Source organism: Thamnophis elegans, chromosome 3, assembly GCF_009769535.1.
Source record: "Thamnophis elegans isolate rThaEle1 chromosome 3, rThaEle1.pri, whole genome shotgun sequence".
Lineage (NCBI taxonomy): Eukaryota > Metazoa > Chordata > Lepidosauria > Squamata > Colubridae > Thamnophis > Thamnophis elegans.
This window is the reverse complement of record NC_045543.1, coordinates 44,946,260-44,961,783: the sequence shown is the minus strand read 5'-3', so window position 1 is coordinate 44,961,783 and position 15,524 is coordinate 44,946,260. Positions and strand designations below refer to the sequence as shown.

At 35.3% G+C, this 15,524-nt stretch overlaps 2 protein-coding genes across 5 annotated transcripts in view; one reads left to right on the top strand and one right to left on the bottom strand.

Moving 5' to 3' along the window:
• The window catches only part of GSR (glutathione-disulfide reductase), an 18,203-nt gene extending 13,758 nt beyond the window's left edge, over nucleotides 1-4,445 (top strand). For all 4 annotated transcript variants that reach the window (XM_032212664.1, XM_032212666.1, XM_032212663.1 and 1 more), the window contains 4 exons: nucleotides 353-464; nucleotides 645-776; nucleotides 1,798-1,931; nucleotides 2,374-4,445. In XM_032212664.1, the coding sequence (XP_032068555.1) occupies nucleotides 353-464; nucleotides 645-776; nucleotides 1,798-1,931; nucleotides 2,374-2,523 (528 nt within the window). In that variant the 3' untranslated portion in view covers nucleotides 2,524-4,445. The remainder of the gene's footprint in view (nucleotides 1-352; nucleotides 465-644; nucleotides 777-1,797; nucleotides 1,932-2,373) is intronic.
• On the bottom strand, nucleotides 4,329-15,524 carry PPP2CB (protein phosphatase 2 catalytic subunit beta). The gene is made up of 7 exons (XM_032212668.1): nucleotides 15,149-15,524; nucleotides 8,758-8,967; nucleotides 8,417-8,590; nucleotides 7,596-7,685; nucleotides 7,235-7,396; nucleotides 6,086-6,204; nucleotides 4,329-4,964 (listed from the first exon to the last, which is right to left on the bottom strand). Exons 1-7 carry the CDS (start codon nucleotides 15,248-15,250, stop codon nucleotides 4,892-4,894), a joined length of 930 nt encoding a protein of 309 aa, XP_032068559.1. The 5' UTR covers nucleotides 15,251-15,524; the 3' UTR covers nucleotides 4,329-4,891.

Genomic DNA, 15,524 nt, shown 5'->3' with positions numbered 1-15,524 from the left:
ATGTAACAAATTAGGTTAACTCTGGGTGGCATACTAAAACATTGTGGGAGGGCAAAGACAGTCCATAGTCCATGGCTCGGCTTCCCATGCTATGCCCCATAATAATTTTATCCTAACCTAAATGTTTGTTCATATTGCTTACATTAGTTTGCTTGAAAAATTGTTAGGGAAATATTATCCCCCCCCCCCAAAGCTCTTGATGGGCTGATTGCTTGTTTATTCTTTGAAATAATTTCCTTTTTTCCCCTTTATGGACACTAAAAAAGTTGATACCATACTGTTCAAACTTTGTCTGAGATAGTATTTCTTAGGATACCAGCTTTGACTTTTAATTTTTTTCCCCTACTATCAGAATATTAAGGTAGACAAAGCAGGCCATATTACTGTTGATGAGTTCCAAAATACCAGCAAAAAGGGAATCTATGCTGTTGGAGATGTATGTGGGAAAGCACTCCTTACACCAGGTAACAATATTTTAAGGACTATATTAAATAAATTCATTTGGGATTCTAAAATGGAACAAAGCAAAATGGGTGAGGAAGGGCTGTGAAGACATTGGGAAGGATAGATTGACCACCTATTAATACTCTGTAATAAAAAATATCAAATAAATGATGATGACACAATAAATATTGCATTTTCAGTTGCAATTGCGGCTGGAAGAAAACTGGCACATAGGCTTTTTGAAAATAAAAAGGATTTTAAATTGGACTATACCAACATTCCGACTGTGGTTTTCAGTCACCCACCTATTGGAACAGTGGGACTAACAGAAGGTAGGCTCTTATTTCTTATTTCTTGGGAAACAAATAACAGAGAGAAATATGAGTGAAATAGAATTTCTACTAAAACAAGATATCCATATTATCTATGGATTTTGTGACTGATTGGAATTGTGTTGAATGATATATGGAGAGTAGTAGGTTTTCCAATTTATTTTGAGACATTCTCTACAAGAGTGGCTTGGTAAAGATGTGCATGCTCTGAATTTTTATAGTAAAAGGATGTTGATGGAAATTCTACTTATGTTTCTTTATATTAATGATGCTGTAGATGCACAGGTTGCTCCTAGTCCTACCTCTGATACAGTAATATACATTATGGATAGAGCCAGTTTGGTGTAACGGTTAAGGCATTTGTTTAGACATTGGGAGACTGAGTTCTAATCCTGCCTTAGGCACAAAACCAGATGGGTGACCTTGAACAAGTCACTTTCTCTCAGCCCTAGGAATGAGGGAAGAGAAATGACAAGCCAGTTCTGAAAAACCTTGCAAAGAAAACTTGTACAGGTAGCTTCAAAGAATTGGGCACAACCGAACAAAAGAAAAAAAAGCGAAATTGGGAATGATCAAACACTCCTGTTGTTTCACTTTATATTAGAAATCCTCAAGTTCAGAATACTGTTACCCATCATATTATTTTGTTTAAACATTAAAAAAATTTTTAATGTGAAGTATGATTAAAGCACCTCTATTCATAGGATTTCTGAAGCTGAAGTTACAAACTGATATCAAGCTTGTATTTTTTTTATAAACTGCACATCAAATTCTAAGATGTGACACATGTAATAGATCCTCAATTGATAAACTTCTGATCTTCAAATGCTTTTGGACAAGTCTTTTCATAATTAGAACACACTGAGGTGCTCGATTGAGCCACATGTGAAGGAGACCAGCTCACCTATAACATGTCAATATTTAGTTCTTTTGAGATGTCAGAAAGCCAATTGCATGAGATTCTTTGCTTTTTTTCTCCTCTGTATTCAAATATATCTAATGTCATTTGATTTCATTCCAGCGGAAGCCGTGAATGCATATGGAAAAGATAATGTGAAAATTTATATAACTTCTTTTGTCCCCATGTACCATGCAATAACAGAAAGGAAAACAAAATGTGTGATGAAATTGGTCTGTGCCACTAAACAAGAAAAAGTAAGTAAAGTAGAAAAGAGTGAAGATGCTGCATGTTAAAATTGCTTTTCATGCATATTCTATTCAAGGTAAGGAAATGAGACAGGACAAGAGAATAACAATGTTACTTAACATGTAAACTGAGTTGAAACATCACACTCAATCTTTGCTTCTCAAATAACCTGTAATTAGCTAGGCTCACACAACTTATTAAACCTAAGTCACATCAAACCAATATTTACTCCTTGTCTGAAGCAATTACGAGTTGTGCCATTTAATACTCTTCCAGGCATGATGTATTAAGATTTTATATAAAATTAGTCAATAACAAAGCAACACAAAAAAATTGTAGGCATACAAGATATTGCTCCTAGTGTAGAAAGGTAGGAGCAACTGTGAAGTCTGAAAAAAATGTCATTTTGAAGCCATGTTCTTAACTTGTTTATGACTGTTTTGTTTTAAGGTGGTAGGACTTCATATGCAAGGTTTGGGGTGTGATGAAATGCTCCAAGGTTTTGCAGTAGCTGTCAAAATGGGAGCAACAAAAGCTGACTTTGATCAGACGGTGGCTATTCATCCAACTTCTTCAGAAGAATTTGTTACTCTTCGTTAAGCTTCGTTAAGGCTTTCCCTATGGTGAATTAAGTACTCTTTTTTTTTTACACAAAATTGTGCAATTCAAGAGAAGCCTTCATTCTGCTGTAACAAATTTATACACATGGATGTAATTTATATTACTTGAAATCAATAATTTTGGATTTTAAAAAATGTCCTTTTTCAGCTTGATTCCTTGTGACCTTTTGGACATATTCATAGTGACTTTGGCATCTATATAGACGTGATCTTTCATTGCTTTCTGGCATGTTGTTTTCAGGTTCCCAGTGTAGCCTGCTTTAGTTTTTCCTAGTGGTCTCCTATCCAGGTACTGGCCAATCCTAACCCTAGTTAGCCTCTGAGCAGAGACAAAAGTAGTAAGATGCTACCATCTGTTGAGACTGCAATAATAAAATGTGCTAAAAAGGCAAACAAATTATCATATAAGCCCAAAGAGGAAATAAAATCTAAGAGTAGAGAAGAAAAAAAACCCATTTTGGGCTATAGAGAAACAAATGGAGGAAGTACTGCAACCATAAACACTATAGTAATTAGTATTTTGGTTTATTGAGCCTTGGATTATGAAAGATGCCATTTCCTGCCTATTGGGAAATGTAACCCATGTAGACGTTAGCCCACAAGAGTTTAGTAAGAGCACTACTTTACTATTTACTAATCCATATTCTGGAAAACCGCAAACATTGTTTATGTTATCCCCCTATAAATTAAAAAATTAAAATCCAATATGTAGGCTTTAGTTATTCTTTTGATTTGTTTCCAACAGAAATTACCAATGTACAGTTATCTGTAACTAAAAATTAGGGAACAAGCTTTTCATCACAAGAAGCAAATTCTACCAAGCAATATCACATTGTGTAAAGCATACCGGTAAGAGTTCCCATTCAGCCATAACCTTATTAAACAACATTAATTTCTCTGTTAGAATTGAAAAATATGGATTGGGGAGATAGCTGCATCCTATACTTTTCTGTTTGTTATTGCTGTGAGGCCCAGGAGGCGTTAGGACTGATTGCTATCACCTATTTAGCACAGCCTAGGGAACACGTATAGCTTTTAAGGGATGCTATGGACATGGGTGACTTTAGTTCCACTACCGCCTACCTGTAGATGATGTGTATATAATTACATGTGTATATGCTTACTTCATTGCCATGTTCTTATATATGTTAAATAATATACAACTATATATTCCTAATGCATTTCTGAATCAACAACCAGTATGATATTTATTCACTTTCACAAAATATTTGCAGTTCAAAATATTAATTCTAAAATTATACTCCACATACATTCTGAATGAACTAATGAACATCATTCTAGGAATTTGTCCCATTGCATTTTCACAAATGCTAAATTAAATGGGATGTAGGAAGTCTTGCAACACTTGTGTCCTGTTAAGAGAATTAGGCTGTATTTTATGTTCAGTTTACTTTAGTAAGTTTATAGCATTATTTTGCCCTTCGTTTAAAACAGATTTTAACTTGAGATTTCTGGTGTACTATTTTAAATTCATTAGTTTAAATCTGAAGTCTTCATCCTCTAGGATTACATTTATCAAACTTAAATATATTTTGGGTTAAAATGATGCAGGATGGTGGTCATTTTATATTTCATCTTAATAGTAGGCCTGAAAATTTAATTAAAGAATTCCATATGCTAAAGTCTCAAGTGAAGTTTGTCATCCAAACACATTCCAGTCATAATCTGTCATGTGATCTATCTTATACAATGAAGCAGATAATTATTTGCGTGCATGCTGAAGAGAAACACAAACAGATAAATTATTCCATTTCAGCATATCCATCTCTTTGGAATAATGATCTGCAAATTTATTTGTTCAAATACATCAATAAGATGCAAGCACTTTCATGACAAATATACAGAAAAAAGGGATCAACACAGAACAGTAACCTAGTTTAAATGGAAAGAAAGCTTATGACAATATACTCCCAAGAGATTTCTTTTCTCCAGTTAAGTTACTTATGTCAATAAAATAGAGGGCAATAGGCTTAAGAGGGACATTAGTTTGTACATTTTCATTAAACTTCAAAATGTTAATACATGCTAGTTGAACACTATAACTAAAATGTACATATAAGCAAGAAAGGGAGAAATTAGTTACCTCTTCTCTCTGAACAGTCCAGTTACTACATTTACAGCAGGCAAACTGGCTGTTGGATTGACTGATAAAAGGTTTAGTGTGTGAAGTCAGTCTTACGTTGTGCTCAAAACTGCTCATCCTCATTCTGGCACAGTTTGGTCCATAAAGAGGCTTTATGCTGAGACAGACCTCAACTTATCAAATAAATTGTTGCTTTAAAAAAAAGCCAAGTATACTAGTACTGCTGAAGGCCAGGCTGAGATGTTTATAGGAAGTAGTCTGGGGTACGCCGAGTAACATGAGGCTCTCCACGGCGAGGTGCTGGATCAAACTGAAGACTGTGGAAAGAAAACAAAACCACTTTCTTTACCTTTAACTGATTATGAACATATAAACTTGTTTATATGCAATTCTCAACTTGTAAAGGATAATAATATTGATGTTACTATTTATGTAATCTATATGCATATAATCAAGTCAAAATAGGTTTTAAGAGGGTTTTTTTTCTTTTAGTAAAAAGATGCTGTACCACAAACAATGTTTGAGGAGTTCTCTGGAAAAGTGCAGGAAGCCAGCAAGTAATACTGATATCTGAAATATTTCTATCAGGTTTTGAGGAGACAGGATGTTTAAAGATGGGTGGGCAACAACTGGCATCTCAGACAAGAACTTCACATTCCAAGCTTAAAATCACCTAGATCCTTGGGAAAAAAAGGGCTGAAATTCAGCTATTTTATCTGAGCTTAGGATAGGTGGGGAAGGGACACATACAGCTTGTTTTCAGATTCTCTATCCTTTTATGTTTTGAACTACTTATAACAGGACTAAATACTATACATTAATGAAAGCTTTGGTTTGTAATACAATCAAAAGAAAATATTTTGCACTAACTGAAACAAAAAGTACAATTAAAAAAATTAAATGACTTTTTATATTACTCTAAAATGTGATTATCATAGAGAGCTCCAACCTAGAACCAAGAAGAAATTTCCTGATAGAACAATTATCAGTGGAAGGACTTGCCTTCAGAAATTGTCTGGAGGCTTTTAAGAAGAGACTGGACAACAACTTGTCCAGAATGGTATAGGGTCTCAGGGGTTGGACTAGAAGAACTCCGAGATCTGATTCAATTCTATTATTTAAGTTCTAGTGAGTCCTATTTAAAAAAGGTTGTCTTGTCTAATCAGAACTATGTGAAAAACCAACAAATTTCACGTGTTCTCAATTCTATCATGTCTTTCACAAACTCTGTTCACATAGCATGTTCAACCAGTTTAGTTAAAAACCTAATAACTATTTGTGCACACCCCATGCTGAATTTGTATTTATCTTAGTTCATTTGGTTTGATTTTTCTGTGGCAAAATTACAACCTATTGGGTTAGTGTATTGCTCATGGTAGAAAAATTACAATCTTATTATTCTGCTCAAATATATTATGTTAAAACTGAAGGTTCTTACAAGGAATATTTTAAAGTGTCATCTAGTTCCATAATAGCAGCCTGATTTCCACAACGGTAACAGTAATTAGGTGCACTGAAAATAGTGACTACATTTCGATCATGGCACCAGTTGTAGCCCTGTAATGGGAGAAAAATAGTTTCAATAAAACAAGATACATAATTTAATAAGAGACAGCGAACAAATGCCTTGTTTTATCTATTGCAAATGTGCGTTACTGAAATGTAATGAGACATTAACAGTAAGTTTGAAATGAAAAATCTTAATTGTTCATGTTTTCCACAAAGTTCTTTAAAATATTACCCTTAATATCATAAACCTTTGACTTATATATTGTGAAGCACTAAATAAATCCATCTTTTAAAAAGTGCACCAATTCACAGTTTAAAAGTTATCGAAGTGAGACCATTAAGATGTCAACTCTGAAGCTGGCCTGACTGAGCCCATTTTTAGGCCTCTGTGTTGCCACACTGGACCTGAGGGATAGGGAGGGAGGAATAGAGATAGCTGTGATTTTGTAGCCAAAACAAAAGAGTTTCTTCTGGGAACCAAGGACATTCAAACATAGGTGGCTGAAAAGAGGAGTGATGCAAATGGGGGAAAGGAAAACTTTCATTTTTAGTTGGTTTACACCAGTCAAAATCAATCTTTCACCCCCTGTATATAATCTGTATCTATATATATATTCTCTCTCTCTCTCTCCCCCCCCCCCTCCCTCTCGTATTTGCTTTTAACTTACTGGTAAAAAGCATTTATATTGAGACTATATATAGCTGTGATATTCTGATCTAGAGACAGATAAGTATTTCCAATCAGATTTGTATGCTCACCAGTCAGCAGAACTTTAAAGAAGTTGAATCTTTCCATCTTTCACAGCCATACATGGTACCAGAAAAAATGCATTTCCGTTCAAAAGTCATTAAAGAGATAGTAACACGGTATATCTGCTATGACAAGTATTTATATGGGAATGCATACTGGACTAAGGAAAGGCATGGTTGTTGAGAGATACAGCTAGTGCAATTGTGCCAGATTTGAAAAACCTTTGACATTTCAGATTTACATAACTGTACTTCCTTCATATAAACTTTTTTTGCTCAAAGATAAGGCACTTTGAATTCTCAACTGATTGGTGCAACATAATTTTACCTCCATTACAAGTTGATGAGCCCGAGACACCAATGTAAGTCCATTGGCATGGTTAAATGTTTCAGAAATATCCTGACCAAATGTGTAGCCTGCACCACGTGGTGAGATCCCCCAGCCACCACGATCATCTGGATCTGACCATAACAGATCACACATTGGACCCTATTTAAAAATGAAAAAAAATAGTTTGTACAGTGGTCTATAATTCCAATCTGTGGGGAAAATAGCAGCTGCTTATATGTTAATTTTAATTTCTTCAATTCTAAAATTTTTATAATTTGCTTTAACATTCTAAAATTTAAGTTTATCATCAATAGGAAAAATACCATAATCTCCATAAAAGAATTTTCAGTAATATTACCTCATGTGGAACTTCCTGCAAACGATCAAGTGCTCTAATATGATCCAGTGTATCTATAGAAGGGGAAAGACCTCCATGGAGACAGAAGATCTAATAAGAGAAAAGATCAAATTATACATATGCAGGCAGAATCTACTTTAAATCTTTATTTCTTAATTAATTATTTTAAGACAGTGTAACTCCTGGCATACTGTACCAACAAGGAAGATGTTGGCAATTTTTACTTTGATTTGGATTACCTGAATCTTAATATCAAGTCATCAACACTGGGTAATTGTAGTTTAGCTTAGTAGTCATTGTCTTTGAAATTCATAACATTGACTTTTTACTCTTAACCATTGTTGCATTTAACAACTGCTCAGTTTAAGTAACACAGTAAGGTATAGTTAAAATTAGTACAGCTTCTGATCTTCCTGGGTATTCAAAATTTTAAGCTACTCTAAAAGCACATTTTATTTAGATTAATATTTTAAAAGTTATGTCTCTCTAGAACCATATGGTCTTCTGAGTGTTTATCCTTTATTGTGTATAAATATATTGTGAATGTGTACAGGGACATTTTCATTTAATAGCACAAATTGATGTGAAATTTGAGGCACCAAGGAATTATACTACTATTAGGTAATTGTTATACTAGCTTTCACACACTTGCAACCTTCTTGAGAAAGATTTCCAAGAGTAACAAAAAAAGATAATAACAGGTATTCATTTATTATTCAAAGATAATTATGTAAATTACATTATTTTATCAAATTAAACTTCATTTAATTAAACTACCAGTATTAACTATTGAGGCCACATAGTTGCATAATATTACTTACCTGCCCATCTACTAGAGCTGTAAGAGGAAGATAATCAAACAAATCTGTAAAATATTTCCAAACATTGGCATTTCCATATTTCCGCAGACATTCATCATAAAAGCCATATACTTGTGTAATTTGTCTGCTTTCATGGTTGCCTCTTAGAATTGTAATGCGTTCTGGGTAGCGCACCTAATCACAGAGAATAAACAGGCATTGTAATATCCATCCATATAATTGGTTACATCATTTTACTCCAAGTTGCACGCTCATGCCTTTGTAAATAATGTATACTAAAAATCTCAGTCTAAAAATACATTACAAACAAGCTTCTAATAACCTCAGTTTTACAAACTCACCTTTAATGCCACAAGAAGTGTCACAGTTTCCACTGAGTAATAGCCTCTGTCAACATAATCTCCCATGAATAGATAGTTTGTATCTGGCGATTTCCCACCAATTCTAAAAAGCTCCATAAGATCGTGGAATTGCCCATGGACATCCCCACACACTGTGACTGGGCAACGAACCTCCTGAACATTTGATTCTTTTGTTAGTATTTCTTTAGCCTAATAAGGGGGGAAAAACATACAAACAGCTGATCAGCTGGGAAACCTGCCTAAATTAGATTTACTAAACTAAACTAAACTAAACAATTTTCAAGAAAACTCCCTAACAAAAATGTTAAAGGATATTTCTGTGAATTCATGTTACAGAGATTCAAAATCTTCTTCAGCCTCAACTATACTTATAATTTTGCTCACTCGGTTGTTTCCTTCTAATCTCATTTTTTTATCTGTAACTGGCAATTAAGGTAGTCTAATAAAATTAGGAGAATGAAAGGCAACATATCATATTTTTCGGAGTATAAATTGCACCGGAGTATAAGACGCACCAAGGTTTTGAAGAGGCAAATAAAAAAAGTTTTTGCACTCTGCAGACCTCCCAAAAACGGGTCCGTTCCCCCCTCAAAAGGGCATGAATAGTCCTTAGGAAGCTTGTAGAGTGTTCCTGGCGGGGAGTGGGGGGGGGGGTAAAAACGAGCAAAAAATGACTCATTTTTCATGAAAATGGGCCCGTTTTTCAACAAAAAAAAGGGCATTAGGAAGCTTATAGAGTGCTCCTGGGGGCTGGGGGGCAAATTTGAGCAAAAAACGGTCCATTTTTATTTCTGCTCTCCCCAGCCCCCAGGAGCTCTCTAAAAGCTTCCTACAAGCTATGCACAGCTACTATAAGATTTTCAGCCTTTTTTTTTTTAGGGAAAAAGATACGTCATATACTCCGAAAAATACAGTATATTTAAAAAACTCAGGGAAGACTTTTAATTATAAATGTACAGTATATACAAACCTGAATTTCATCAGCAACAGGCTAAAAAATGGAAGGTACCAAAAATTAAACACTTAACTAGAATGTTATTTCCCCCCTCCACATGCAATCTTTTACCAATGGTAATTTTTAAAAGCAATAGTGTTTTTAGGAATTGTAATTTTTTTTCTCCCAAGCACATTTGCCAACAATAAAATCCAGAGTGAATTGGATTACTAGATTTGAAAATCTATGCTTTATAAATCTAATACAGTGGTGTCAAACTCATGTCGTCACGGTGACGTATCAGGACTCCCCCCCCCTTTGCTAAACCAGGCATGGGTGTGGCCAGCACATGACGCATCCGGCTCACAGCAAGTTTGACAGCCCTGATGGTCTTCACATATACTTAAATGAATGTAATATCTACAGTTAGCATTATACTTAAGGTGACCAGACGTACCGATTTCAGCGTGACAAGCACGCTTTATAACAATTTTTCCCGTGTCCCTCCGCCTTTTAAAAAAGTCCCAATTTTCTGGCTTCATGTTGAAAGCCCAGTGGATTTGCTTAAGAAATCCTAACCGGGTAGACAAAAGACACCCTGTCTAACTAACCTCTCTCTCTCTGTCTCAGTACTTTCATTGAAGATATTAAAACTTTAAAGCAACAAAATGGACCCCCCCCCCACCCATTTTACTTACTTTTATAAGAAAAAAATGATCTAGTGCCATAGAGCTGCAGGAAATGGCTAGAGAGGTTACTTCCTGGATTTTCCGGAGGGGAGGGACACGGAGGTTGGAGGACTGCTCTGAAAGATGGTGGCATTTTTCCCTGACTAATTTCCCCATTTCAATTTGCTCAGTTCTTTGTATTAACATCTACATCATTCTGGGTTTCCTTGGAGTGCAAGCCTGCTGGTAAGTGGGTTTTTTTCTTTTATTTTTTTAATGTATTTTAAAATAATATTTTATTTATTGTGCATAGGATTTATTAAAATAGTTTTATTTTGTGTGGATTTAAATTAAGAACTCCCTGTTATTAAGCTTTCCTCAATTAATCTCTGAGTAGATTCCCACCAACTTCACGATCCCAAGGGCACATCTTGGAAGCTACACCTTTGCTTAGTTTATAGATGATGCCTTTCCTTAAATATGAAAATAAATACATTTATTGTTCAAATGTGTACACCTCAATAGAAATGACTCTCAGGGGTGACAACAATCCACTAAAATAATAATATAAAACAGTAATTACAAAAACAGGAGCAACTGTTATGAAAATTATTATTAAAAAAATAAAGAATAAAAATGGAGTTATTAAGTATATTAATTGCAGCAACCACAATACAATACCTCGGTCCTTCTTTTCATTAAACTAGACATACCCAATTCCAAGGAATTAAAAGACGCTTGCTCCTGGGGAGGAAAGCTATGGCAAATCTAGACAGCATCCTAAAAAGCAAGGTGACCAGATTTTCAGTAAAGAGGGACACCTTTGACTGGGGGTGGGGGCTTGATTAAAAGTTTTATACGGAGCAACAAAAATTTTCATACAACACAAAAATAGTATTGTAATTTTTTTTATTTCAACATAGCTACAATTTACAAATATAAATTGTAACTGTTGCCAAACATCAAAATTTTGATCACCTGACCATGAGGATGCTGCAACGGTCGCTAAGTGTGAAAATGGTCGCTAAGTGTGAAAAATGGTCATCAGTCACTTTTTTCAATGCCATTGTAACTTTGGTCACTATACCACCTTTCTTGCCACAGTTCTTAAGTGAATAACTGCAGCTGGTATTTTGTATTTTGGATAGAATCTTTTTTAAAATAGTCTAAGACAATTTAAAAAAAGATTCTATCCAAAATACAAAATACCAGCTGTAGTTATTCACTTAAGAACTGTGGCAAGAAAGGTGGTATAATTGCCTTAGTGACCAAAATTTTTGTTGCTGTTTTATTTTTAATTAGTGTTAAATGGTGAAGGCATTTTATGTCATTAGACATAAAATTGTAAAAATTTCACAATTAAGGGAATTGTTTTAATTAAGTGGTTACCTTATATTTCTACAAATTTAATAGAAACATTTTTCAACAACCCTAGTAATTATTTATTGTGAAAGTGGTTCTCCATTTTTCAAATTTATGACTGGAAATCTAAAATGAATACCTCTCTGACTGGCAAAGGAACTCTATGTAAACTTGTAATATCTATGTCTTAATACATCTATATTTAGAATGAGAAACATGCCACGATATTAATAATTTAAAAAATAAAAGACAATTTAAAAATTTAAAAATCAATTTAATTGAAACAGAATTTTAAATAAGAATTTTTGTTTACTTTGTTAATTCCCTGAGCTACACTGAAACTTTTGCATGTAATAGAGTATACCAGAAAGGGTTTCATTCAATTCTCAATCCTTCCATAATGCAATTAGTCATTGACTTACAATCACAACTGAGCCCAAAATTTCCATTGCTAAGCAGTAAAGTGAGTTTTGCCCCATTTTACGACTTTTCTTGCCATAGCTATTAAGTGAAATATTCAGTTTCAGTTACAGTCAAGTAAATCTGGCTTCCCCCATTGACTGCTTGTCAGAAGATCACAAAAGGTGATCAGATGACCTCAGGACACCGCAACTGTCATACATACATGCCAGTTGCCAAATACCCAAATTTTAATGACATGACCATGGGGATGCTGCAATGGATGTAAGTGTGAAAAATGATCATAAGTCACTTTTTCAGAACCACTGTTAACTTTGAATGGTCAGTAAATGAATGTTTGTAAGTCAAGGATTACCTAATATCATGCTAACATTGTTAGTCTATATCAGTAACAATTTTGGTTATTATTCTTTTGCTAGAAATGGCTAAAAAATACTATTCCAATACTGCAAAGATAAAACAGGTAAAAAAAGGAATTTCAAATATTGACCTAACCAGACTAGATGGAAATATATAAATTTTAAATTATACAGAAATCATCTGCATAACTTGAAAGTCTACATGTTTCTATTTCCACTATTACTAGTTCATTCCTTTTTTGGCAGCAAAGTAATAACTGCTGCATTTATACAGGTAGTCCTTGACTTATTCTCACAAATGAGCCTGGAATTCGTAAGTTGTTGCAGTTGTAAGTAGAGTCACCATTCAACCAGACTCAATTTTACAACCACTTTTTATGACGGTTGTTAAGCAAATCATGTGGTCGTAAGTTTAAATGCAGATGATCCAATGGCATTTTTTGGCCACAAAACTGCAAAAAATAAAATAAAATTATAAAGCACCATCATGTGACACCACAACTAGCTATAAATTCCAGTCAGTTGCCAAGCACCTGAAATGCGATCTGAGTGTGGTGGTGGTTTGGCAGTCATAACTTCAACAGGTCATAAGTTAATTTTTTCCAAGTCTGTTGTAACTCTGAACAGCAGTTAAGCAACAGGTCGTAAAACAAGGGCTACCTAAGCCTCAAAACTGGCAACTAGCAACTTCCAAATATTTTTACATTTAATAGTGACAATGCCATTATTTCAAATGATTTGCTTTGTTATAAAGAGGCCCGTGTAAATTATGCTTCATTTCCCAGTTCAAGGCTCTATCTTAGATAGAAGCTCTTGCAAAAATAGGTGGTCTAAGGTCCTAGGAGAGCCAATTATTTATTAGGACCAACAGTATTTTCAAGGCCAGCCTCTGGGTATAAGGAGCTTTTTTAGAGCTAACGGCTGAAAATAACAGACTGAGATTGTTGTAAAACAGAGTAAGGATACTTTTTTGAAGGACTGGTACCTTAACCAAAAGGGAATATCTTTAAAGCAGTTTTAATCAACTTTAAGCAACTGTATGTATATAGAATCTGAGAGGAGCACCAAGAACCCCCGCCCCAAATGTAGCTGGAGTATCATATATCTCCTACCTTTAATAAAAATATGGATAAATTCAAAGCTTTCATGACTTCTATACTAAATACATGCCCAAACTACAACTCAGCTCAGGGACCTCTTAAAAATTTAGTGTGTAAATCGTTAACATAAGATATATTTTGAGTCTGATCTGCCTGCAAAAAATCATTATGTTCAAACTGAGAGAAAATCCTATTAATTTAAAAATGTATAATTTAGTCTCCTCATGGTTATTCCACATATGGGAAACGTACATATATGCATCTATTGTACTTCAGCACTTTTTGTTAAAAAAATAGTTCTTCAAGTTAACTTAACTAGAACAGAGAAAGCTACATTAGTTGAAATCTCAGTAAGAGAAATTTTATTTATCACTGGGAACTAAAAGGAGTATAATTTTGAATATTGAAATGCACTGGATCCTACATATGACTCCTCTTGATAGAAGATGGAAATGTTACAAAATGAAGATAACTGAATCATTAAAGGGTACCAAGTACACAACCATTGTACTCTGTTAATCTTTTAGTAGCTCTAGCTATAAATATAACATGTACCTGTTTGTAGTTTGTGTAAACAAGGAACATGTGTTTAAACAAATTAAAATCTGTGAATCTTCAGTGTTTTAAATATATGTAGGGAGGGAAATAAAGTGAAGAGAAGTAATCTAGAGGCATTTATCATTAACTTTTTCACAACCTGTTTTCCAACTCCATATTTAATTAAAATAATATTAAACTCTTCCTGGATACTCATTATTTCATTATGGTGCAGGAAGTCCCAGGAGAGTGTTCTATTTATCTTCTCCAACAAATGTCAGGGCTGTTTGTAAATCAGAAATAAAAAGCGAACAAGCGACAGTAGACAAATGACAATTTTGAAGAGCTACATCTACCTTTTTGGGGAGAGGGAATCTATCCCACACATTTTTATGTGTTTTGTCTTCTCTACCACGGATCACAGAGATCATTCCATCGTTTTTTGTTTTTTTTTCAATTTCATCCTGCCTGACCTTGACTCTCCCCTGGCAAAACAAAAATGCAAAGCCTCCCCATGTCCATCTTTGCTGAACATAAGGCAAAATCTCAGAAATAAGATTCGAAGGACAATTAAGGCTACAGATCCATTCTCAGGAAGAGAATCGCTACAATATGTGCATATATATTTTTTTAAATTAAAAGCAGAGGAGAAAAGTACCGTCTGAGAACGATTCTCAGGCTGTCCTTTAAGAAAGAATACACACACACACACACACATCTTTTTTTGATAAAATCATCCTGTTCTGAAAATTGTCTCCCTTTTTAGTCGTCTTGGAACTGTTGCCGTGGCTCTCAGAGCCTGTTCTACAGTACCCTGAGGCTACTAGCAGAAAGAAACAAACCAACGCCTTTTCTGAAGCAATTTTCGGCCTTTTTATTTTTCCATCCTTCCCTCCCATCGATGTTTTTCAGACAGGAACCGAAAGAGGGGTCGAGTGAAGTCGGCCCCAACCAAGAGCCCGATTTCCCCCTTCCGCAGGTGTCACCTACCTTTTCGCACAGGGTCCGCACTTGGCTCTCGCTCAGCTGCTTGCACTCGTTGAGCTGCTCGATCCATTGGTCCAACTCCTTGGTAAAGCTCTTGTCCTCCATGCCGGCCCGCCGCCTGCCGCCAGCTCAGTTTCGAGGAAGGAGAGCGCTCGGCGGCGCGGCCAGGGCGGCGTGCTTCAGGGAGGCCCAAAAGCAGCAAGAGGGAGGCGGAGGGGAAGGGAAGGCCACTGCCGCCGCCGTGGCGCCGAAGGAAGGAAAAGGGGAGGGACCAACGGGAGAGGCCCAACCGCTCGTCTCGACAGGGCGCGCGAGAACCTAGGCCTCCCTCTTTCTTTCTCCGGCACCGTGTAATGGCGGACGCCGACGGTCACGGCAT

Bases quoted from the DNA above. Each gene is read 5' to 3' on its own strand.
- PPP2CB (XM_032212668.1), bottom strand. From the start codon at position 15,250: ATGGAGGACAAGAGCTTTACCAAGGAGTTGGACCAATGGATCGAGCAG. The intron at 6,205-7,234 runs GTAAAATTATGT...CTCCCATTACAG, and splicing joins CTCATCAACTTGTAATGGAG to GGCTACAACTGGTGCCATGA. The intron at 4,965-6,085 runs GTAAGAACCTTC...TTCTTTCCACAG, and splicing joins GACACTTTAAAATATTCCTT to TCTTCAGTTTGATCCAGCAC.